Below are 24,300 nucleotides of genomic sequence, written 5' to 3'. Positions count from 1 at the left end.
GTCAACTTCATCTGTGTTTATCTATTATTTCAATATCGGCAGCCATTTTTTTCCACGGTATTCCTCCATAGAATACTCTTCAAAATATATAAGACGTTCGAGTGTCCCCCTTCCCCACATGCACGCACTGAGTGCAAGTTGTGCTATAGGAAATTTAATGTATGTGTGTATTTTTAATAACAAAGCCACATCGAGCTACCTGCTGTGTCCATTAAGGAGAATCGAGACTCTGATTTTAGCGATGTAAATTTGAATGGTTACCGCTGACGCTATATATGGAATGTATTAATATTAACTTATATAAAAAATAATAAATGTTCAATAACACTAATAATGAGGGTGTAGGGGCTGGGAAACCCAATTAACATGCCCCTTGTTGCAAACTATCATTCCACAAAGTTCGACTGAGATAAGCCTAGCCACCTATGAGTCGTTAGACAAGGAACAGGGAGACAGACCCATAGTTTTTTGTATTTTATACACACACACTAGAATACAACTTGTCATAAATAATGGGAAAGCGCTACCACCCCTATCCCATAGTATAATCTAACCTCACATTCCAAGTCTAACTGAAATGAACGCATTTTTAGAAATCAAGCTTGACAAATAAAGGGACAGAAAAGTGCATTCGAAGCAATTAAACGTTGGTAAATTCCTTTGTGAGCCAATTAAAATCATTCATGTCGTGTCGGTTAGCAACAAAATTATAAACTTAATATTTTTATCAATCTTGATATTAAAAGTATAAACTGAAATCTATAAGCAAAGAAACTGGAAAAAATATGTTTTGATTTCTTAATTTAGAGTCCCATTGCATAAAACTATTTGTTATTAAAAACATTGGTAACATAACAGATAATACATTAATTAAGGAACGATTTTAGTTTAAATTTGGATCGATAGTTTCTGGCACTTGGCTCCAGGCTAGGTGATCTCAACAGTCTCTAGATTTAAGAACACTCACGACCCTCCTCTACTCTCGTCACTAAAATGGGCAAACAGTAATCGAACTATTCTATCTTTTATCTGGATAAACGCACTTCGGCTCTTATTACTCCTCCTATTTCAAGAAATCAAGCGTTATGTGGCACACACAAGCTTTTATATATACATATCTATATACAGATAAATAAAAGCATGATAACAAGAATGGGAAGGTTAATAACAAGAGAAGAATGTAAGAGAGAATAAAAACATAATGTTAAAATTAGAGAAGTAATAACATAATTGTGTGCAATACTATATCAAAATATTACTGCTATTTATTTACATCTGTAACACTTGTATATGATGTTGCGTATCTTTGTAGCGCAAATGTTGTAAATAGAGTTTAAGCCAGGAGAAGATAATACTTATTTAAATCTCCGAAATAGAAATTAACAATAGAAATGATTTCAAAATATTTGGTCAAAAATTTAAATTATTTTAATTTAACTCAAAGAAAATTAAAGAAAACAACATATAATGTATTAAACGTGGTAATCATTAACGAGCTAATAATTCAGAATTGTTACTTGAGTGATTGTCAGGAATGTTGTAACTCATTTAACTTATATAAAAAATTATTGTTTACAATCATGATTGTATTTAAAAGAGTAGTAGAGAGTGAAGAGAAAAGGATACTTTAGCCTCGTACTGTAATTGGTTTAGAAATTGTTTTTGAAGGAAGCGTAGAGTATTTAAACTGATTTTACCCGCCTGGAGGACCGTCAGTTTTTCTGTAATCTGAGAGTCTTAAAAAATTATGTTAACTTGTCATTTAACAAAAAATAATCTTCAATTTATCAATGGGGTAAAATTCCATAGACTTTCCAAAAAATAGGTAGTTATTTGAAGTTCAGGATACAACTGCGATAACCCATAGGGTAGCATAAGTTAATTAATCACTGATACTATTGCGATACCAGAAAATAAAAATAATCCATCTTGTCAACTGGATTCTAAAATAATTAAAATAACCTAAGTGGGATTTTGATAATAGAATAGAATTACTAAGAGTTTGAGATACAATTGTGATATCTATGGTGCAAAAAAATTTAATACATAGTTTGACTTGTTTTGAATATATTACTTTAAAACAAGTGAAGTGTGTGCCGTCCGTTTATTGTCGAATTTATCGCCAATAAATCACAGATACGTACTACAGAAGAATCTTTATCGCACATATATAGTAAAACCGTAACATATACAAGAGAGTAATAAACACACTATGAGTCTTTCATGTGCTTTATATAGCAAGGAAACGTTTACTAAAACGCTAAGTAATTACGAAGAAAACACATCAGTGTAAAAAACCAGAAACGACAAGAGTAGCTTAGGTAACGACTATTAAGTTAAAACCAAATAGAATACAAGCAACTAAAAACTTACCACCTCGAGCTGAGACCAGGGTAGAAAGAAGGGCTAGGTTTGCCATTGACGAGGTTAAAGTACAATCTCCGTGCCGTTGTAATGGCTAAAAATTTTGAAAGAAAAATGAATTCAATATTTTTATGAAAAACGTATTTGGTTAAGAAAATGTAACGTTAATTGTCAAATCTTCTTACTAATACTCTTCAGGTCAAAAGTTTTGGGACAAAAACTAATTGTAAATCAGCATAGTATCCAATTTGTTTCAGAAAACTAACTTTTCTATGTACTAAGAACTTAATAATAGCAAGTAATAAGTATGTGAAAAATGGTATGTGCTCACTATTTACGAGGGTTGAAAATAGTATATCTTGGTAAATAACGAACTCTAAATAACGGGAAACTTCATGTGCTAATAATTCACAAGCTCTGATTTCGTGATAAATGGTATGTTCTGAAAGTACTCGAGCATTATGATTCGAAGAATGGAAATATAATATTTTTTTATAACCTTTGCTTCTAAATACAAAACAAATCTAAATTACTTTCCTTTACAAATACGTTATTGGCACTTTGGACACTACGTAACAATAGCAATTTAGATTAAGCGAAAACATTTGAAAATTCATTCTAAACGTACATACATTGCATTTCGTTAATCTTGTATACTGATATATTCTTGAAAATGAAAATTATATCTAACTTAATACTTTATACTTTGTATTGCATAACGCATAAACAGAAATACAGGTGTATTCTCAAGACGGCTGGTAAGGATTAACCTGAAGGTGACCTAAGAAGGTCGAAATGTTGTTCTATACTATATTTTAACTAAAGTTTTAATACCAATACCAGCCGTCTTGAGAATACATTTTTATTTCAAGTTGGGTTTCTTGTCATCACAATGAAATACAGATGGTTACACGATAGCATTGTAAGGTTAGTTACATATTACAAAAACACCTGATGGTTATACCACAGCATCATGAGGTCGATTGTATTTTTAAAAAAAACACCTAAAATGTAAATGGTTATGCGACAGTTTTGTAAGGCTGGTAAACAACTGAAATGTAGGTGGATATGAGATAGCATTTTAAACCTAGTTGCATATTTAAAAAAGCTCAAATGTATGTGGTCATGCAACAGCACTGAAGGCTCGATAAAAAATAACCGAAATGTAAATATTTATATAATAGTATTGTTAGGCAAGTTTTATATTGTTTCTATTACATCCTTTTAAGACTAGTTGCATATTGGTTATATGAAGGCTACGTAAGATTAGTGGCATATTACCTAAGCAAATGAAATTAGTGACTATGTGACTGCATTGTTAGACTAGTTGAATATTAAAAAATACAACTGAAATGTTGATGATAATACCATAGCATTATTAAAATAGCTTCATATTTCATAAACAAATGAAATGTAGGGGTTATCCGATGGCATTGTAAGGTTAGTTGTATATTACATAAGCATTTCAAATATAAATGGTTATGAGACAGCACTGTAAGACCAGTTGTATATTGCACAAACAGGTGAAATATAGGCAATTATATGACGATACTGCAAAACTAGATTGTTTACAATAAAGCATAAGCAAATCTGTTGAGATAGAATATGTTGTAAATCAACAAGTGAATACAGATGAACATGTCACTCTTTTACCACAACGAAAGCTTAAAATATTGAAGCTAACTGTGCATACGATACTAACACATAATACAAAATATTCTAAGCTCGGTTTGTAACTCTCTCCATTATTTTACTTTTCTTTACAAAATATTGATTTTTATAACAGAAAATATTGCTTGTTTTTGAATTTCGCGCAAAGCTACACGAGGGCTATCTGCGCTAGCCCTCCGTAATTTAGCAGTGTAAGACTAGACGGAATATTGTAGTTACAAAATAGAATTAGGCCTGTTATTACAGTCATTAAACTCTCTGTAGCAAAAGCAGTTGATAATATTAAATCTGATCATTTAAAAGCATAATAAACAGTTGGCAATGTGATTTTCCCAGAATTCTATTTAAAAAAATTCTACAATCTAACTTGTACAAGTTTCTGATTATGATCTTAGTATTGGAGTCACTTCGTTACTATTAAAAAGTTAATTATGAAGTCACTCTTAAATTTCATTATACAAAAATTAATGTATGTAATTTCAAATTTTGATCTCACCCTTCAAATTAGCAACAGTAGCAATATGTAAGTACAACTGACGCTTGCACGTAAAAACAGGTTCTGATCATAGAACATCTTTCTAAATAAATATGATATGAGAATATTTCTACATATTTCATTTCTAACTGGACGATAAAGTTCCATTATAACTATTTCAATCACAATTTGTTGCAGCTCTCGGGCGACAAATCCCTTATCTCAACATCAGTTGTCACTACATTTGTTAACTTTAAAACGTAATATTTCTGAATCGATACAGCTAAACAACAAAAAACAAACTTATATGTGGACAAAAAAAAAGTCAATAACAAAAAAACTGAGTTATTTCTAAGAAAATGCAATTTTTATTATAGTTTGTGATTTTTTAGTTTTCTTTTTTTTCTCTTATTACAAACCCCCATCAAAAAACTATTTTTGGCTCTTAAACTATATTGGCATGATCTACTAAACAAACTAAATTGTAAAATATTTGAACAAAATGTTAATGAAGCTGGTTTTAAAAAGTATTTTCTCCGGAAAAACTAAACATACTTTAAATATAAAATATTTTATTTGTCAAATGTAACTGATGATAGGCATACATCACAAACAAAAGGAAGATAATGCCATAGAAAAATTGTTCTTATAAAGTATATAAATGTTCTAAATTTAAAGCGAATGTATTAAAAGTTCACAAAGCCACATGGGAGGTAATTTCGATCTATTTGTTATGTTTATGTTTATTTCTTCAGTCAAAACTCATTATGTTCAACCTTGTGATGTGTATAATGAAAGGTTAAAAGATTGCTGTTAATTAAAATGTACAAAGGGTAACTACTTGCATATATGTAATATAAACTGAAGTACCTCAAATATGTTCTGCCAGTTGTTTTCAATTTCCCTGTAGATTTCCTCAGATGAAGACAAGTGATTAACAGGTATTGAGAAATGGAATAATTTCTTTCTTGATTGGCGCAGCCGTCGTTGAGACATTAGGATTGCCTGCCCAGAAACAGTTTTGTTTTAAATACAACAAATAAATTTTTCTGTAAGTGAGTAGTAATGTAATCTGATACGAGTGCATGTCAGTAGTTTCTAATATAACAGTATCAGTGGGTTTTAACATCATATCTTATACTAATAGCTTTTAATTTTGTAGTTCAAACCAGTGGGTTATAATATAGCAGTAGAGTGCATACCAGTAGGATCTAATACAACAGTAGAATACATACCAGTAGGTTCTAATACAGTGTTTGTTTGTTTGTTTTTGAATTTCGCACAAATCTACTCGAGGGCTATCTGTGCTAGCCGTCCCTAATTTAGCAGTGTAAGACTAGAGGAAAGGCAGCTAGTCATCACCACCCACCGCCAACTCTTGGGCTACTCTTTTACCAACGAATAGTGGGATTGACCGTACATTATAACGCCCCCACGGCTGAAAGGGCGAGTATGTTTAGCGCGACCGGGATGCGAACCCGCGACCCTTAGATTACGAGTCGCATGCCTTAACACGCTTGGCCATGCCGGGCCTAGGTTCTAATACACCATTAGAATACATACTAGTAGGTTCTAATAGAACAGTACATATCAACAGATTCTAAGGAGATTAAAAATCACTAAACCTTCAGGAAAAATTTTCTAATTTCTTACAAAATTTACCACAATATCTTTAGAAGCTCTAAAAAGATCATGATTTACCCAAAGAATGAATGGAATGCGTTTTATAGACTGTATCCTTGGGAGAGGATCGTTTCTCTCTTTCGCCATCTCGAGAATCTCAGGATCATCAACCAAACGTCCAAACATGGAAATAATGTACGCTTTGGAGAAATTGGAGATTGTACCGTCTTTTCTGACGTCACGAAACATGAACTGAAAGACAGTTTCAAGAAATTTTATAACTATCTGGCACAAGTTGTCGTTTGAGTTGTATAATATGAAATTTAAAAAAATCATTTTCTGAATTCTTTTAAAACAATTTATACAAATGTAAACGTTCTTTTGCTTATATTTTCATAGAATCGCTTAAAATAAATAATTATTATCAAACAAAAATTTGTTATTAATTGATATTTCTATATCTCCGTTGAAATATTCGTGTCACACAATTTTAATGTATAGCTTGTTTATTTTCTCAATATTCCGTTTACTTTTTTACTCATTCAAACAGTAAAATATTTACTTCAATGGGAGAACATGGCTTTCAATAATAACGTAATGTGATAGAAATTTAAATAATAAACTGCTTTGCGAATTTCTACGTTGAAAATTAATATTATGAAATTAAGCGTATAATGTAGTGTCCATCACTAATATTAAGTATATTAAATTCACCTTTTCGACATATAACAAAGTGACATTAATACATTTTTATTTTAAGCTAACATAGGCAAACAAGCCATATTAGAAGAAACAATTAAGGCAATCTTGTAATCTACCATTAATTTTATTAGTAGTATTTGTATTAACATTATCATTATTATATTCAGCTTCATCCGCTGCAAACAAACACACAAGGCAATGAAGAAGAAATAACTGGATCAAACGTGATTGGTACCAAGTTCAAGAAACTGTATTAGCCACAGAGGGACACTGCTAAACTTAGAGCTAAACTGGATTTGTTAAAAAAAAAAAAAACATTATTGGGACACTGTTCTGTATAGCAATAAGATGGATTTGTAATATTATCAGTATAGGGAGAGTCTGCTCTGTAAAAAACTAAGATGGACTTACATCAAACATATTGAAGATCAAATGGTTGTAAGATTGTACAAAACCACGTGTGGCGTAAACGGACTTTGGTAGTCTGTTGCCTTCTCGTTTATTCCAAATTATCTAAAACACAACAACAGTTCTAAGTTAGACACCTTTGTAGTTAAAATATTTTGTCACTTCTTACGTTAAGAAATAATTTCAAACCTGTCATGTAAACAACATTTCAGTACCACAACGTTATCATGCTTTTCTTTGTCACTTGTAAATTTATCTCTTATCAACCAGGAGAAGCAAATAATGCTTTCGATTGCTACACCTATGTTTATCATGTTATTAGTTTTAATATTCTTATGTATAAATCAGGTAAGATATATATGTATATAATTAATATTTCGTTATTATTTACCTTCAAACACACCAAGAAATTACACACACACACACATACCTTAGGTTCTCACTCTTTTAAAAAGTAAACACAATATGGAACTTGTCAAAGAATAAAAAAATTATAGGTATGACGACATTTCTGATTCAAAATGACGTTTAAGTAAATAAATTTGTGTAAGATTAAGTGACGTCACAGCTCACACCTGCTAGCTGCATTCAAAACAAACAAAAGATGTTTAACAAATTTCCCAGACTAGAATGGGAAGGACAAGCAGGTCAGATCTTGTGAAATGGGCACGCTATTTACGAATGACGTAATATTTTAACTGAGCTGTTGTTAGCTTTGGTTCAGAAAACGTTAGTTTTGATGCACAATTCCCAAAACTATCCGATTTGAAAGAATGTTTTATTTCTATTTTTTACTACTGACGTAAAAGAACATATTTTGTCGTTGGGAGTTATCTAATGCTTAGCTACAAATGGCCAATCCCGCTTGTGTAGGTATGAGGGGAGCTTACCTCATTCAAAAATTTCTAAAACCTGAGCGATTTCCTACATTCTGACAAGATACGTGCAATAGCAAAGTGGAACATTGTTTAGACGGGTTACTATTAACCGTCCGAATTTCTAACATCAAGTATTTTCATGTGATAACGACATCACATGAAACGTATGTTGCGACTTCATTAATTTCTGACATTACTTTAAATACCACGGATAACTCTCAACTATATATTAAATTATATAGAAAGAGTTCTAATATTCTCAATGAATTTATTTCAGACTCTTAATACTTTTTTTCGTATTACCTCTAGATTTTTTTAACAATGTTATTTAATATCTGAACGCTTTCCCAATTTAGTTCTACACTTACGAATACTTTTTTAAACTTTATACTAAACACGTACCAGCTTTAATACCTTAACTTTTGCTATTAACCTGATTCACAAAAGAAATTATATTATTTGATGAAAACTACGACTAGACCAGTATCATCATACTTGAACGTAATGATCTATCGTCAGAAAAGTAGCATACTAGTGTTGTAACCATGAACTTTTATAGGAACTATTTCTTTGCTGAACTGAAGTTGTATAAGGTAAGTAGTATTTAAAGCTAACTCATCACAGGCCTTTTAACCTGTTGACTGCCAAATATTTCAGCTGCTACGGCAGCTCCTATGCCGGGTTTTTTTCAGCAAAATTGAGTAATTTTTAAAACAAAGGAAATAAGCAACAAATACTATTTTTTTCTCTAAGCCAAACTTATAGTAGTACACAAAATAAAGAAATATGTAGAAAACATGAAACAATAATGCACAAAATGTCATTTTTGGGAATTGTAATGCATGACATATTTAATAATTCACTTTCGTGTGAAATGTTTTGAAGCAGGGGTCAACACAAAGAGCCACTTTGCAATCAGTACATTGATATCTGCTTTCCCTCCTCGTGGATTTGTCAGAACACACTTCACACTTTCTAGTGGGGTACTTTTTCTCATCTGTTTGGGGAATAAATGTTGGGAAGTCACGTTCTGTGAGGCGAAGGGGGTTTTCCAAGGAAGGCCGACCTCCGGTGGATTTTGGGCGCTGGGTGTGGTAATCTACGATCAGGGTACGGATGACACTGAGCCTAAACTCCAGGAGAGAAAGGTTGTTTCCCAGTGAATAGTAAACAACCAAAGCATTGTACACTGCTATATCCATCATGTGAAAAAATACTTTTTTGTACCACTTGACAGCCTTGCCCATACTCGGATAAGCATGCAACACACATAAGTCAACCCCTCCCATATAACGATTGTAATCAATGACATATTTTGGTTTTACAATAGCTGCACCAATAGGACGGTTGATCTTTCCAGTGATTTGCACAGTATTGACATGTATTGTACTGAACATGAAAATGTCCCTCTTATCCTTCCAGTAAAAAACACCAATGCTGTATTTTTGTGCCACTTCCATTTCTCCCCTTTGGATATTTGTGAAAGATTTCGGCATTTCAATTCGATTTTTCATTACCGTCCCACACAAATAGATGTCACGATCAAGCAATGACTTCGTTAAAGTGGGACTTGTAAAAAACGATCCAAATAGAGCTTATAATTTTGTCAAAACAATGGTTCCATCAATGTGCGTACAACACGTTCGCCCTGTTCGCCCTCTTTAGTGCTGTATTGTGTAGTAGCACCAGTGTAGATGAAAAAGTCCCAAACATAGCATTTTACACTTTCACATAGCTCATAACTTTTGACTCCAAACCTAGCCCTCTTAGATGGAATGTACTGTCGAAATCCCAGTCGACCCTTTCATAGTATTAAAGATTCGTCATTATAAACATGTTCGTTTGGTACATATAAGGTTCTAGATTTTTCCCGTAAATGGTGAATAATGGGCTGTATCTTCTGCTGTCGTTGGTCAACAATATTTTCCTGGATATTGTCAGCAAAGTGTAGCATCGATAGCAGCAAAAGAAACCGGTTTTTTGACAAGCACTGACCAAAAATGGGTGTGGCAAGCAAAGGATCAGTACTGAAGTACATGAAAATAATTGGTTTTCTTTCTATGCCCATATGATTATTAGACCCATAAATTCATAAATTTCCTTCTCATTAGTTGGCTTCCATTATTTTACTCTAGAATGTTCCTTCAAATCAGCGCAGACCATCATAGTTTCTGCATATTTATTGGTCTCAGTTACAATATGGTTGACAATTGTGGGAGGAAAGAACTTTTGAAAACATGAAAGGGCTTTGAGTCTTGGCTCAAATCGCCGTACTGGACACCATGATTTTTTGAGAAGGGGTTTATAACTGAAACAGCAAAGGATTCAGCATTCCAATCATTGTCATTAGGGCACTTTTTCTTGGAACTGTAAACGTTACAATTTTACGTTTACTCCCTGGTGTTATCACCCGTTTACCAGTGCTGGTTGATGGCCAGTTATCATCATCTTCACTAACATCTGAGCCTTGTATTTTTGTATTTTTCAAAGAATCTTCAAAATCCGAACCAATTTCAAAATACACCTCCAATGCTTCTTCATTTTGTAACTTTTTCGTGACGCCATTTTGGATCGAAAGTGAAACAATTTGCAGTAGGTCAAATGCATGTATGGTGCTGACATCTAGCGTTGAAGTTAGGTATTATTGAAAACGAATTAATTCGTCCGTGGCACTGCGTTACCGAACGGCTTGGACGAGTTATCTCGTCTACGGCACTGAACAGATTAAAGCAAATCATTTTATTATGTTTTTTTACATTTTTGTTAAGAGTAAAGTTACAGGAAAGGATACTTTGGGTACCCACCATGGGTATCGAAACCTGAATTTCAGCAATATAATTCTTCACACTTACCGCTATGCTACAGGGACATAAAACAAACTGCCATATAGAAACAACGTTACAATAGAATAGCCTCATGTAAGACCAAAGAAAGTAACTATGCCGAACCAGAGATAGCGAAGATATAAGTAAAATACTAACATAAAAGTAACTGGTACTTAAAGAAGGGTGAATAAATCAGTCATAAAGATAGAATTTCGGAGTTACTTTTTTAATACTAGTGCGTAATATGGCTTACTATTATAATAAACGTATCATAAGTAATTCATATTTGTGAGAAACAAATAAGTACAATATCTACATATGAGTCTATTGAAGAATTATTCTTACTCGGAAAACAACTTGGAAAATTGGAGCGATGAAGGTAGCGCCAAGAAAGCTCTGTGCCCCTGGAAAAACTTCCCTAGATACATGAAAAAGCACTGATTTAGATTCAAGCTGTAACTAACTGAAAGATAACAAACATATATCCTACCAGGAGGTGTTTGGCATATTTTTAAACCTGCTTTTCTTTTTCAGTTATATAACCTCAAAACTTTTAAACATTGTCGCAGCCTTTAATCATGACATGTGGTTTTTATCGTTTCTGGTCCAGAAAACTCTGTATATATTCAAGTTGAATAATCAGATATATTGTAGGTATTTACGTTTTCATACATCACAACCGCCTCTAGGATATAACAGCAGAATATCAGATTTCAGCGGTACTTATTAGAAAAGTTGTAAACCACAGAATAGCACATTTATCATTAACAATTCACAGTGTTAATTGAATTTAACCATCAAACAAATGTTGAAGCTTACACAAAATGCGTTTTTTTATCATTTTAAAGATTCATACGATATAGAACCATATTGTACCAAACAATAAAACATTGATTTAATAGGCGCCCTTTGATATAAATACATTGTTCAAAAGCAATGGGTGAGACAAATATATTTATAAGGTTTAGTGATAATACGATATTGTGTGGAAGTTATGGTTCTTAATTCAGTCCGCCCAGTTAATGGTGACGTCCGCTCTAACCTGTTATTAGAAAATGTCTCGTTACCATACCATTAGACAAAACTTTTTAACTCTTCTCAATATGTGGAATTAAAATATGTATGAACCATAAATCGGATCCCAATTACCCAATTTAATGCACTACACAACTATCCAATGAGCAGCAATATCTGTGCAAATTCCATACATTGATATCAAACCTGTATTAGGGTTAGACCTCATAAGACTTTTGGCACTGTATTAGTGAAAGGAATTTGTACAAAACTTCTTGATTTTGCTTTTATCTGTGAAGTTGGGTAAACAGCATTTAGCCAAAACTAACTATGATTTATTATATCGCTTTAAATATATACAATACAAATTAATGTTAACAGAGAAATGCAACAAATCAAATAATCTTATGATGTCAGAATTAATTTTCAATGCAATTTTAAAATCCCGTTAAAAAGTTACCAATTACAACAACATACCCCACATTTGCTTTCGTCAAATATTCTGTTTCACTGCGAAGGCTTCCGTCGAGCTCGTGCATGATCTCGAAGTCGGTTTCAGCATGTAGTGACGTAATAGGTCTAGCCTGTATGCATTCAAAGAAAGAAAAACCTCTTAACAACTTACTCAGCACAGCTCACTCTACTGTGATTGATTTCCTTAAGAGGTTAGCATAAAATCAGGAATTCGGGTGGCTCGAAATTATATCTTGTTAACTGGGTATTATCGCCAATTATCTAGTTATTTGCTTGTTTGTTTGTTGTTAAGCGCGAAGGTACACAGTAGGTTTTCTTTGCTTCGTCCCCGAAGGATATAGGCATCCACTTTTTAGTTTTTTAAACCATTAAGTTAACCGTTGAACCATCGAGGGTTTGTCTAGTGAGTGGTGACCTAAATTCAAGTACTGCATGCTAGATCTTATATCTATTAAAATTCGAAATTTCATCAAATAGTAATTCATACTCAATATTTCTAATTCAACAACTAAATTTTGTTAGAAGACACAAAATTGTTTATTGCCAAAAACAAATAAATTCGTAAAGTTTGAAAAATAAATATATTTCACTCAATAGGTCAAGCTGATTTATGGTAGAAAAATAAAAGCAAAAAGCTTATCACAGGAACTATTTGTATATGTGGCAAATATCTTTACCTGGAGAAGATAAATAGACCCTTGGTATAATGCCCATTCAATGTCCCTGGCGCTTCCATAGGAAGACTCCACCTACAAAACACACAATGTGATACTTCTGTAATTTCCGCCTGTTTAATTACAGTTCGAGGGACAAGTTTGATGTTTAACGGCACAGAGAAGTTATTTATTTCAAATAATACAATAAAAACTTATGAAAGTCTCATATGTATAAGAAAAAAAAGAATTTAGAAAAATGATAACCTGAATATAACTGCATTTTATATTGTACATAAATATGATAATATTGTTCATATAATGTACATTTACACAGTAAAAAAATTATATATCTGTGTCGTATTTATGTACAAATGCAGGTGAGTATACGCTAAAAGAATCGTTAAATAATGAAACACATGATTTGTGATCGTCATTCTTTATTTTTATTTACCTGTTTGCCTAGCATTCCCGATCGATTTTCAGAATTAATAATTTAGTAAAACTAAACATTCTTTTATAAAATCCATACTAGATTTACCAAAAAAAGCGCTAAAATATAAAATATACATTAAAGTGAGTATACAATTACTTAAAACAGATTATCTCAAACTATATATACACTGTATTTATTTTATATATATATATTGTCACATTTCGTCGTTTTTATTATAAAGAAATACTACAACAACTAATTATTACGCTTTTACAAAATAGAAAAAGCATACTTAAAGAATATTTGCATATGTAATGCTAAAAGAAACAGCAATTACTGTTTACATTAAACGTTCCTAGTTTTTTACCTTACTTTTACTGTTTTTCACTAAATGGTTAGATGCACGTCAATTGCACTTTGCGCTTTGCTGACAGAGAAACAATCAACCTCAAATAAAACAAACTCTCAGACAAACAAATTTATTGTTTTCTTAAAACACTCAAATAAGTATTGCATTAGAATAACAACTTCTGTTTATACTGTCGTGGATATATATGAGTGACTTTAAAACAACCAACTATTACGAATACAGGTTAGTTGGATCACTACTTTTGTCCACTCTTCTAATTCTTGTAAGTTCCCAAGCGTGGTATTAAAAATATAATAGGCCTATGACAAGTATAATTAATAAAAAAAAGTACGTTGTTAAACAAGATAAATAAAACACGATTTATTACTCGACAAAATAAATGGTTTTCCTTAATCCAATGTTTCGTCATTATGGTTTCAAACAAGATACATGTAAACTGAATTAGGCTTAGACGAAAGATTTCGGAAAAAATTGAGTCTATGAATTATGCATTCTGAAGTGTCGTGTTTTATTTATCTTTTTAATAATTAATACAACTTTCTCAGGCTTGCACTAAAAATATAAACCCTCATAAAAAAAAGTATATTGCTTACATAAAATACTCGGGTATATATTACTGGCAACAGAAGCACGGCTGTTATTTACACTCTCACTCAAATAGTACACAAAATTTGCTTATACTGAATTCTTGGAAGAATATCGTTTATATGTACACACCGTCATTTATTAGTCTGTGTAATTACATTAACATCGCTTATATTACATAAACAGCTGTTTGTTACTGTGGATAACAAAATATTTTTTACACCAAATACTTAATTATGTATTTTTAAAGAGTATAATTTTAAATACAAAGTATGATATCTACTACATATTTTAAAATGTTCATTAATATAACGCGTGGAAACAAATGAATAAATTTATCGTACTTACTACTCAGTGCTAGAAACTGGAATTTGATACCCGTCATGGGCACAGAACATATACACCAATAGTATAGCTTTGCGTTTAACTATAAATAAACAACTACATACCACTATTCCAATATTCCCCAACGGTATTGTCCACTCGTCTAATATACATTTCTGGTTGGCTTTATCCTCTGGTACTTCTATTGTCTTAGTGCCTCCATCACCTTAAACAAACGTTTCAAAGCAAATTAGATAAATTTACTATTTTTTGTGCCACTTCAAAAATATAATAATTAAATCTGTAGTAATTTTTCAAAAGTGATATTCATTTTCGTTTTTATTTTTAAAACCTTGGATGGTTCAAACATTCAGAAGCTCAACATCAATACATTTATAGCGTATTGAAAAGTATTTCTTTCTTCAAAACCCAGTTTCTAGAAGTGCAAATGCATAAAAGAATCTGTTATATTTTGTCGTTAGAAGAAATTCCTCTCCAACTATAAAAGTAATTTTAAGAGAGAATTTAGTTTACTATAGCAACGTAACAATGCAAATAATGTCAGCCACCCATCCACAGCCCATTTTCATGTATATCGAACATCTGATGATACGTCAAATGATCTGAAATGCTAATAATTGTTCAATAACTGTGAGATCATTATAAAGAAAATTTCAGTTAGAATTGTTATTTTGAATTGACTCGTATAGTTTAAATGGTTTTATATTACTCACGATCTATGATTATATCTCAAAGATGGCATTTGGATATTTCATTCATCAGAAAATCAACTAGAGAATGAAAGACACATAATGAAAGCCTGCTCTTACAAATTAAATACATGCAACCAAATCCCTTTAATAAATCACATTTGCTCACATACTTGGATTTGCCAATTTATCATTACAATCATCAATCCTGAGGTTTAGAAACGAATCACTCTTAGTTACAAAACTGACTTTTCTGAAGTCAGTGCAAAATCCAGCACTACCCTCTTTTTATCCACAAAAATACAAGGTGAACTCCAGTTACTTTGATTCGATTGTATGATGTCAAATCCCAGCATGTAATCTACTTCTTTTTTTCATTTGTTATGCTTTGTTCGGGTGTGTCCCTGCAAGGATGCTGCTTTATGGATTTGGCATCACTAACATCAAAATCATGAAACAACATAGTTGGCTTATTCTGAATATCAAGAAATAATATATATACTTGACAAATCAACTTGACAACTATTCTTTCTTAATTTAATTTAAGTTTCCAATTTTGTACCAAGATTTACTAAGATTTCACAGTTATCATTTTCGGTGGCACCCATATACCTTTGTTCATCATTACTGGTTTATATACACCAAGACACTCGACACAACAGCTGTCTCATTACGATCACAGTATAGCTACAGCATATTGATATGATACAACTGAGTAGATTTTTCACCTATAAGGTACTTATATCACATAATCCAAATCGCTCACTTTCTTTATCACCTGATACAGGCCATGAAACTTGGCCTACATAGAATGTCCTGTTATTGGTAGTGACACAAGGACTATCAAATGGCTTAAAATATCTTTTTTTTTTTTCCATTATGCTGATTTAAGGTTTTCTTTAGTCAGTTCATATGCCTTCTAAGTCTTACTTTAATTTTAGAAACTTAATCTAGCAACTCCAACCTCTCTAACTTTTCACTCAACCAGGCTTCCTAAATCAATTGTAGAGAACCACTGATGGTATGATTAAATACTAATTCAAATAAACTGAAACCAAGGGCTTCCTGTAACAACTTATAGACAATAAACAGCAATGAAGTAATGCCCTCGTTTCATTTATTCTTATTTTCATGGCTTTAGGTTTTAACCATAATCTTTAAAGTACAGTGAAATCGTCCTAGAGCGCCCCGAGACTCTGGGTGATATGATCTAGATTTAATCTGTTTGGCTCTCATTTGGTGTACAATTTGTTGCTAAAAACCAGATATAAATTTCAACTTCTCATTATATGAGATCTTTCTTGTAGACCAACTAAAGTAAATAATTTGATTACAGCCTTAGACGTTTTCATGTCATAATACTTCTTAATGGAATGGCTTCGGGAAATATAATAGATGCATACAAATTTCAATAAATACTTATTTGTTTTCGGTAATGAACCAACACAATCAATGACAACTCTATTTAATGGTCCACAAATACAGGAATTGACTGCAGCAAAATAACAGGAACTAAAACACTAGGTTTTCCAACCATCTGACAAGTGTAGCAAGTTTTACAAAATTCAGACACATCACACCTAAGACCTGGCCAGAAAAAAAGGTTCATTATTTCGTTACATGTTTTGTGCACACCCACAAATATCCATACAATGGATTCTCGTGTTCGTTTCATAATCTCATACCTGTATGCCCTGGGCACAACAACTTGGTATACAATTGCCCACTCTTCATTGGCAGGTATATCAGCTGGATGCCATTTTCTCATGAGTATACCTACCAAGTACTTACCCAGTAGTAAAAGATAATTAACTCTTAACTAGCAAAGTAAGCCTAACACCTACTGTTACAAATCCTAAGACTAAATTGGAGTATAAATAAATTTTATGGTGAGGTAGATTCATAAAGCTACCCTTAGTGCCCTGGACTAAAATGAATTCATAAGTGGTTGACTCGCTAAGAAAACGAAGTGTCTTCTGCAATAACAAAGATTGAGTAGCTCAGTATTCCAAAGAACTTTCAAAGACATGAGATTAAACTTATCCTTACCAATAGACACAAAACCCTCTGACACAAATGGCATAAATTCTTTTCTCACATGTTCAGACTCACAATAACTCTTATGTGACGAAGTAAAAGCATTAGGTGACACCTTTTTATTATTTGCTTTCAGAATATAACATTCAGGAATTATATACCCTTACTCTTACAATAATGACAAATAGGAGCACTAAAACCCATCTGTATTTCGTAACTGTTCTTGGACTCGACTGGCGACTTTGACCAGATTTAGAAGCAAAGAAGGACTTGAGACTTCAAATGAGCATTGGAACTACTACTACCTTCATATCTATGAGATGGAGAATCAAAGTGTTTAGGCTTATTGAATCTAACTTTATGTATTAAAGCAAAATCAACTAGAGACAGCGATAAGTCCACGGATTTAGAAAACTAAAATCAGGGGTTCGATTCCCTTCTGTGGATACAGCGGTTGGCTTGATGTGGCTTTGGTATAAGAAAACGCAACACACACAGCCATTGTGAAAACCTGCTACAAAGTTTCTACTTTCTTCTCATCAAGATATGTTTTAATGTCATTCTTAACATACATTTTTAATTAATCCACCAAAATCAACTCTTTCATACTTTAAAAGATGTCATTCAACATTTTCTTTTAGGTGTGTACCACCTTTCAAGATAAACTTATTTCTTATGGGTGAATTCCATATGGGTTTGGTTGTCGTGTTATGAATAATTTTTGCCTATTTGCCTCAGGAACTAGTTCATAAATTTTGTAAATGGCAGGTTTTACAACATCATATTTCACACAATCATCCACAGAGAGTGCACTACAAGCTTCTTGAGCTTTGCCTCTAACGACACTCTGAAATAAACTTGACCAAAAACTGTTGAGCCATCATGAACTTTAGGCTTTCTTCTCAAAATGTTGAATATATACTCTGCAAAACAAGAAATGCAAATGGGATATTTTTGTTATTTTAAAGAGAAATATATGTAATAACGTTACAAGCTCAGAGTATGTGATGTTACACGTGTTAAGGCACTGATTGTCAAACCAAAATGACAATAAAAGTTGTGCACTTTGAAAACGGAGGAAAACATCGGATTTTTCGCCAGAACGTATGCGTGTCCAATAAGTTTGTTTGAGAGATCTGCATGTTCTGCAAGTGCAACATGTGCAAAATCCCTATAAAAGTGACGGGTTCTCGGTTTCCAAAGCTCAGTGTTAAGCCACCGACATGCAATACAGTTACGCCAAGACTGACTGAACCACATCGCAACAACGCCATTGGTTGCTTGGTAGCAGGCGAATCTCGATCAGATGTTGCCAGAGCTGTGAATGTCCACCCAAGCACTATCACAAGGCTATGGAATCGTCACCAACAACATGGATCAACTCGTGACCGTCCACGATCTGGCAGACCTCGTGTGACCACGCCAGCACAAGATTGCAACATCAGGTTACGTCACCGTCGGGATATGACCACCACTGCGACGTCTACTGCCTCAACCGTACCAGGGCTGCGTAGGATTTCCGATCAGACCGTACGCAACCGTCTACGAGATGCAGGAATCCGACCTCGACGTCCAGTTAGAGGCGTCATCCTCACTCAGCAACATCGTCAAGCACGGCTGCAGTGGACTCGGGCACAACGGGTATGGCCTCATCGACGATGGAGGCATGTTTGGTTCAGCGATGAATCACGTTTTATGCTTCGTAGGCAGGATGGAAGGACCCGTGTTTACCGTCGCCAAGGTGAACGTTTTGCAGCAAACTGTGTGCAGGATGTTGACAGATTTGGTGGTGGCAGCGTCATAATGTGGACTGCCATCGCCTACAATGCCAGAACAGACCTTTTGCACATTCGAGGGAATCTTACGGCTCAACGATAAGTCGACGAGATTCTTAGGCCCCATGTGCAACCCATCATGGTTAACGTCAACGACGTTTTTCAACATGACAACGCCCGTCCTCACACAGCCCGACTAACCACTGTCTTCTTGAGACACCACAACATCAACGTTCTTCCCTGGCCCCCCATATCACCAGATTTAAACCCCGTCGAACATCTTTGGGAAGAGTTGGACCGACGTCTGCGACGGCGACAACCTCAACCGCAAACTCTATATCAGCTTGCAGCAGCTTTGCAGACTGAGTGGACAGCCATTCCACAGGATGTGATTCGTTATCTCATCGCTTCCATGGGCAGGAGATGCCAAGCAGTTATTGATGCTCACGGGGGGCATGCTCGTTATTGACGTTGAGTGACGTTAAACTTCACCTAGTGAGCGTAGACTTCGCCTTTGCAGACCTTGGATGTTCAGCACTGAATGTTTTACACATGTCATACAGAACTACCCGGAATAAACTTGTTAACAATTTGTCTCATATTTTGCCTTTTGCGTTTCTTTTTTTGAAGAGTATATTTATCTACCTGATGCCACTTAATGGTGGTACCAACGACTAATGTCAAATTTTACAAATGATTTTCATGTTAGAACTCGTGGTTCTTAATTTCAAGCTGTTTTATTTTGATCATATCTTCCTTTTCAATTTCTAACTGGCTTTATTTCTATTTCCTTTTCTAACCTCAGTAATTCAACTCTATTTAACCCTCTTCTCTTTCACTTTCTCTGTACAATTATAGTTCTTTTCACTTCAAATAATGTTCGAAACGTTTGGATGAAAGATCGTCTTCATCATGATAGAGTACCAATACAATCTCCTCCATTCTGTCATCATCTACGATTCTGTCCAAAACCAAATATCTAAACTCCTCTTTTTTTCATTGACTGTTTGCAATATATTACTAATTGTTCACACGCCTCTAATAACTCGGTCTTTTTCATAAACTCGAGTACTTTCCTTGAAGGTTTTCTCATTTCAACCATTCAGTCACCCTTTCCATATTTGTAACCGGTAAATAATTCCATTCAACTTTTACAACAAATTCCTGGCGAATCCCAATCTGTGACGTATGAAATTCGCCAAAGTTCGTAATAATATTCATATATTAATAATACAGGCATCAGAAGACTGTTTTTAACAGGCAATATCAACACATAAAACAAGCACCAAAACGACATCTTACACGATCTTCCCACTACTACGAACAACCTTTGAGCTTCTAGTCCATAGATATGTAAATATGGGTGCAATATACGCCTGAGGTAGCTATTTATAAGTAGTGATTTGCTAATCACAGTAACGAAACAAACAAATACTCAACACTAAGTTGAAATTAGGTTAAGGAAGTAAATCTTATACACATTCTACATTAGTAAGTTAGAAGAGGGGTACGGAAGCCAAAAACACGTAACAAAATACCCAAACAAATTATGTATGCTAGGGATACCCTGAAAATAACTCTTTCAAGGTAGCTTGTAGTCGAGAAGACTTTATGATCATTGTTAGTTAGAGGCATCCTGAATATAGCTGTTTCACAGTTGTAGTCGAGAAGACTTTATGATCATTGTTAGTTAGAGGCATCCTGAATATAGCTGTTTCACAGTAGTGGTCGAGAAGACTTTATGATCATTGTTAGTTAGAGGCATCCTGAATATAGCTGTTTCACAGTTGTGGTCGAGAAGACTTTATGATCATTGTTAGTTAGAGGCATCCTGAATATAGCTGTTTCACAGTAGTGGTCGAGAAGACTCTATGATCATTGTTAGTTAGAGGCATCCTGAATATAGTTGTTTCACAGCAGTGGTCGAGAAGACTTTATGATCATTGTTAGTTAGTGGTATCCTGAATATATGATCTGTTTCACTGAATATAGTTGTTTCACAGCAGTGGTCGAGAAGACTTTATGATCATTGTTAGTTAGAGGTATCCTGAATATAGCTGTTTCACAATAGTGGTCGAGAAGACTTTATGATCATTGTTAGTTAGAGGTATCCTGATAGACAATAGTGGTCGAGAAGACTTTATGATCATTGTTAGTTAGAGGCATCCTGAATATAGCTGTTTCACAGTAGTGGTCGAGAAGACTTTATGATCATTGTTAGTTAGAGGCATCCTGAATACGGCTGTTTCAGAATATTTGTTGCAGGACTCCGATACACTCTGTTACCTTGAGATATCCTAAGTATAGTAATTTCAGAAATTGACTCGAGAATACTTTTCAATCATTTTAAATAAAAATATACTTTAAAAAGTGGTTTCAAAGTAATAGTCAAGAAGATCTGATTAACACTATTGGCTCTTGGTACCAACAGCTGTTTCAGTCTAGAAGACTTCAGCAACAGTCTAGTAGCTTGAAATATCCTAAAAATAATAGTTTCAATATAGCACTCGAGAAATATTTAGCAACACTTACTTGGAGATACTCTGGAAACAACTGTTTCAGAATAGTGGTGGTGAAGACATTAGCAATAATCTTTTTGTTAAAGATATTCTGGAGACAAGTTTTAATATAGAAGTAGAGAAGACCTTAGAAATACTCCAGTAGCGAGATGACTTTTTTCACCTTCTATTAACTAGAGATACTCTGAAAACAACCTTTTTTAGAGTAGTAGTTGAGATTACCTTACGAACACTGTTAGATGGAAATACTCTGAAAACTGTAGTTTCAGAATAGTGATAGAGAAAGTTTTCATAAACACTATGCTCAGGAATGTAACATCAATGTTAAATTGACCTCTATATTTGATAACCGTAGTCGATACCAAAGTAAAACACAAAATAAAAGAGGTAAAACAACACTTAAGCAATGTTATTTTACAATCATATACAAAATGATCAATAATTTATATTTGACATATCTTGATGGTCATCAGATGCCTGATTTGTATAAATATAAATAATCATTAACATTACGTTATAATAGTATTTTTTCTTGACTTAGCAACAGAACATAAAATTTAAATTAGTCTTAATGGAAATTTGTTTTAGTATTTTTCACTCACTTTTTATAACTATCTGAACGTTCTTCTTCCCTGTTTTACATGAGTGAGGTTTTAGCTGGTTTTGATAATCTCTGTGTAGAGTAACAGTGTCTGGGTCTGCGCTGGCAGATACAACAGTCTGAAACAATGACCATTAATTAACGTTGTCAGTATATATTATTATGTACATTTTTATATTTAAAAATACCGTTACATAATATCAGCAAATCATTTTATCTTTTTTTGTTTTTCATATTTGAAATTTTAATATAAAAATATAGCGAATTTATTTATTTTACATTACTACATTTTTTGTAACCTTTAACCTCTTCCACATGGTAGCTGTAATAAACGGTTTGCTACATGTTCCTTTTAAGTTACCTCACCAAGGCCATAATTAGCTGTAATGGTGATAAAGCTCGGATTGCTCGTGAGCGGGTCACAAGTAAACATAACACCTGCAACTTCAGAAGGAACCATTTCTTGGATGATCACAGCCATGGGTAAATTTAAACTCTGTCCATTTCTCCTGAAAAAAACACAATTAATAAAAGAAATTTTGGCTTATTTCCTTATTATATTTTATTTTATTATGATAAATCTATATTTCTGTCACCACAGATGATGCAGACTATTTAACTGTTCGAACTGTATTACAGACACCGCTGTAAAAAATGTTTCTAGATTTCCTCAATTTTCAAATCAATGATACAGCTATACAATGTGTATAATTGTGTACTCTCTTTCCAATTGACTTTGAACAAACAGCGGTGAAATTGAGTAGTAAATCATAAAACAATTAACACAATATCCAGTTAACTTTAAACAAACAATTATGGAACTATAGAGTGAAGCATCAAATTATATATACATATATATATATATTGTTTCAGTGAACCATATAATGATATCCACTCCCTACTTATTCCACCTTATTCGAAAGGTATAACTAGTACTATGCTTTAAAATATGACTGACACGCTGTAAAACTGTGTACATCATTGATTATACACAACTGATCTAAGGTTTTACAGACATTGTTTTACAACTGCCTACTTTATGAACGAAAGATAGTTAAATAACTGTTTGGCCTAGCATGAACTAATCGTTCATGTTTCCTAGCACAGTTTCTATAAAATATTTCCTGTGATATATTTTAAATTAAAATATGATGATTTAATGTATGAAAAGTGTAAATTAGAGAATACTGAAAGGTAGTATGTTGCCTTACTAGAAGTATTACCTTTTGTATTCTGTAGCTACAAATGTAAACTGTGACGCCCAACATTTGACAACAGTCTTCAAGACCTGGAACATAAAATTATTATAATTAGAATAATAAACAATCTTTTATATCATGTAAAATTTATATGAACTTTAAATCACTATTTATGGTTAAATAGTAAATGTTTTGGATTGGTAAATTTGCTCATAATACACTAAATAACTACATTATTGTTTAACGAACAACCCACAGTTCACCAAAGCCAAATTAAAATCTAATAAAATGTTATTCTTAATTAAATACTGATTACAATCCAGAAGAATTTATGCACAATTATTCCAGTGTGAAACCCTTTTAAACAAATATTAATCCACTTCTCATTTACGATTTTTGCCCAATTGTATTAAACTTCAGTTTCGAGACAATTTAAGATAACCTAATAAATAAATGTGTTTAAATAACTGGATAAAAATAGACAATTGTTTTATTTTGTATCTGAAGTTTATAGAAAAGCATTCTTAAAGCATAACATTTCACAGAGAAATAACAATTTTCTCAAACCAACACCAATTGCAAATCATTTGTCAATAAATAAAATTATTTTACTTTAAATTACTTGAAAATGTATTTAACTTAGAAGTTTTAACTCTT

The 24,300-nt window shown here is 33.1% G+C and overlaps 1 protein-coding gene across 1 annotated transcript in view; it reads right to left on the bottom strand.

Annotated features, from left to right (window-relative positions):
* Window positions 1-24,300, bottom strand: part of LOC143255599 (rifampicin phosphotransferase-like) — a 109,641-nt gene that overhangs the window by 40,936 nt on the left and 44,405 nt on the right. The window contains exons 17-27 of the mRNA XM_076511482.1: window positions 23,668-23,732; window positions 22,806-22,953; window positions 22,446-22,563; window positions 14,928-15,028; window positions 13,112-13,183; window positions 12,438-12,544; window positions 11,292-11,364; window positions 7,247-7,348; window positions 6,212-6,385; window positions 5,381-5,515; window positions 2,374-2,458 (exon numbers count right to left, since the gene is read on the bottom strand). Coding sequence (XP_076367597.1) covers window positions 2,374-2,458; window positions 5,381-5,515; window positions 6,212-6,385; window positions 7,247-7,348; window positions 11,292-11,364; window positions 12,438-12,544; window positions 13,112-13,183; window positions 14,928-15,028; window positions 22,446-22,563; window positions 22,806-22,953; window positions 23,668-23,732 — 1,180 coding nt within the window. The remainder of the gene's footprint in view (window positions 1-2,373; window positions 2,459-5,380; window positions 5,516-6,211; window positions 6,386-7,246; window positions 7,349-11,291; window positions 11,365-12,437; window positions 12,545-13,111; window positions 13,184-14,927; window positions 15,029-22,445; window positions 22,564-22,805; window positions 22,954-23,667; window positions 23,733-24,300) is intronic.

The sequence above is a fragment of the Tachypleus tridentatus genome, chromosome 7 (assembly GCF_004210375.1).
Source record: "Tachypleus tridentatus isolate NWPU-2018 chromosome 7, ASM421037v1, whole genome shotgun sequence".
Taxonomy (NCBI): Eukaryota; Metazoa; Arthropoda; class Merostomata; order Xiphosura; family Limulidae; genus Tachypleus; species Tachypleus tridentatus.
Note: the sequence above shows the minus strand (reverse complement) of the source record. Positions and strands in the feature narration are given on the sequence as shown.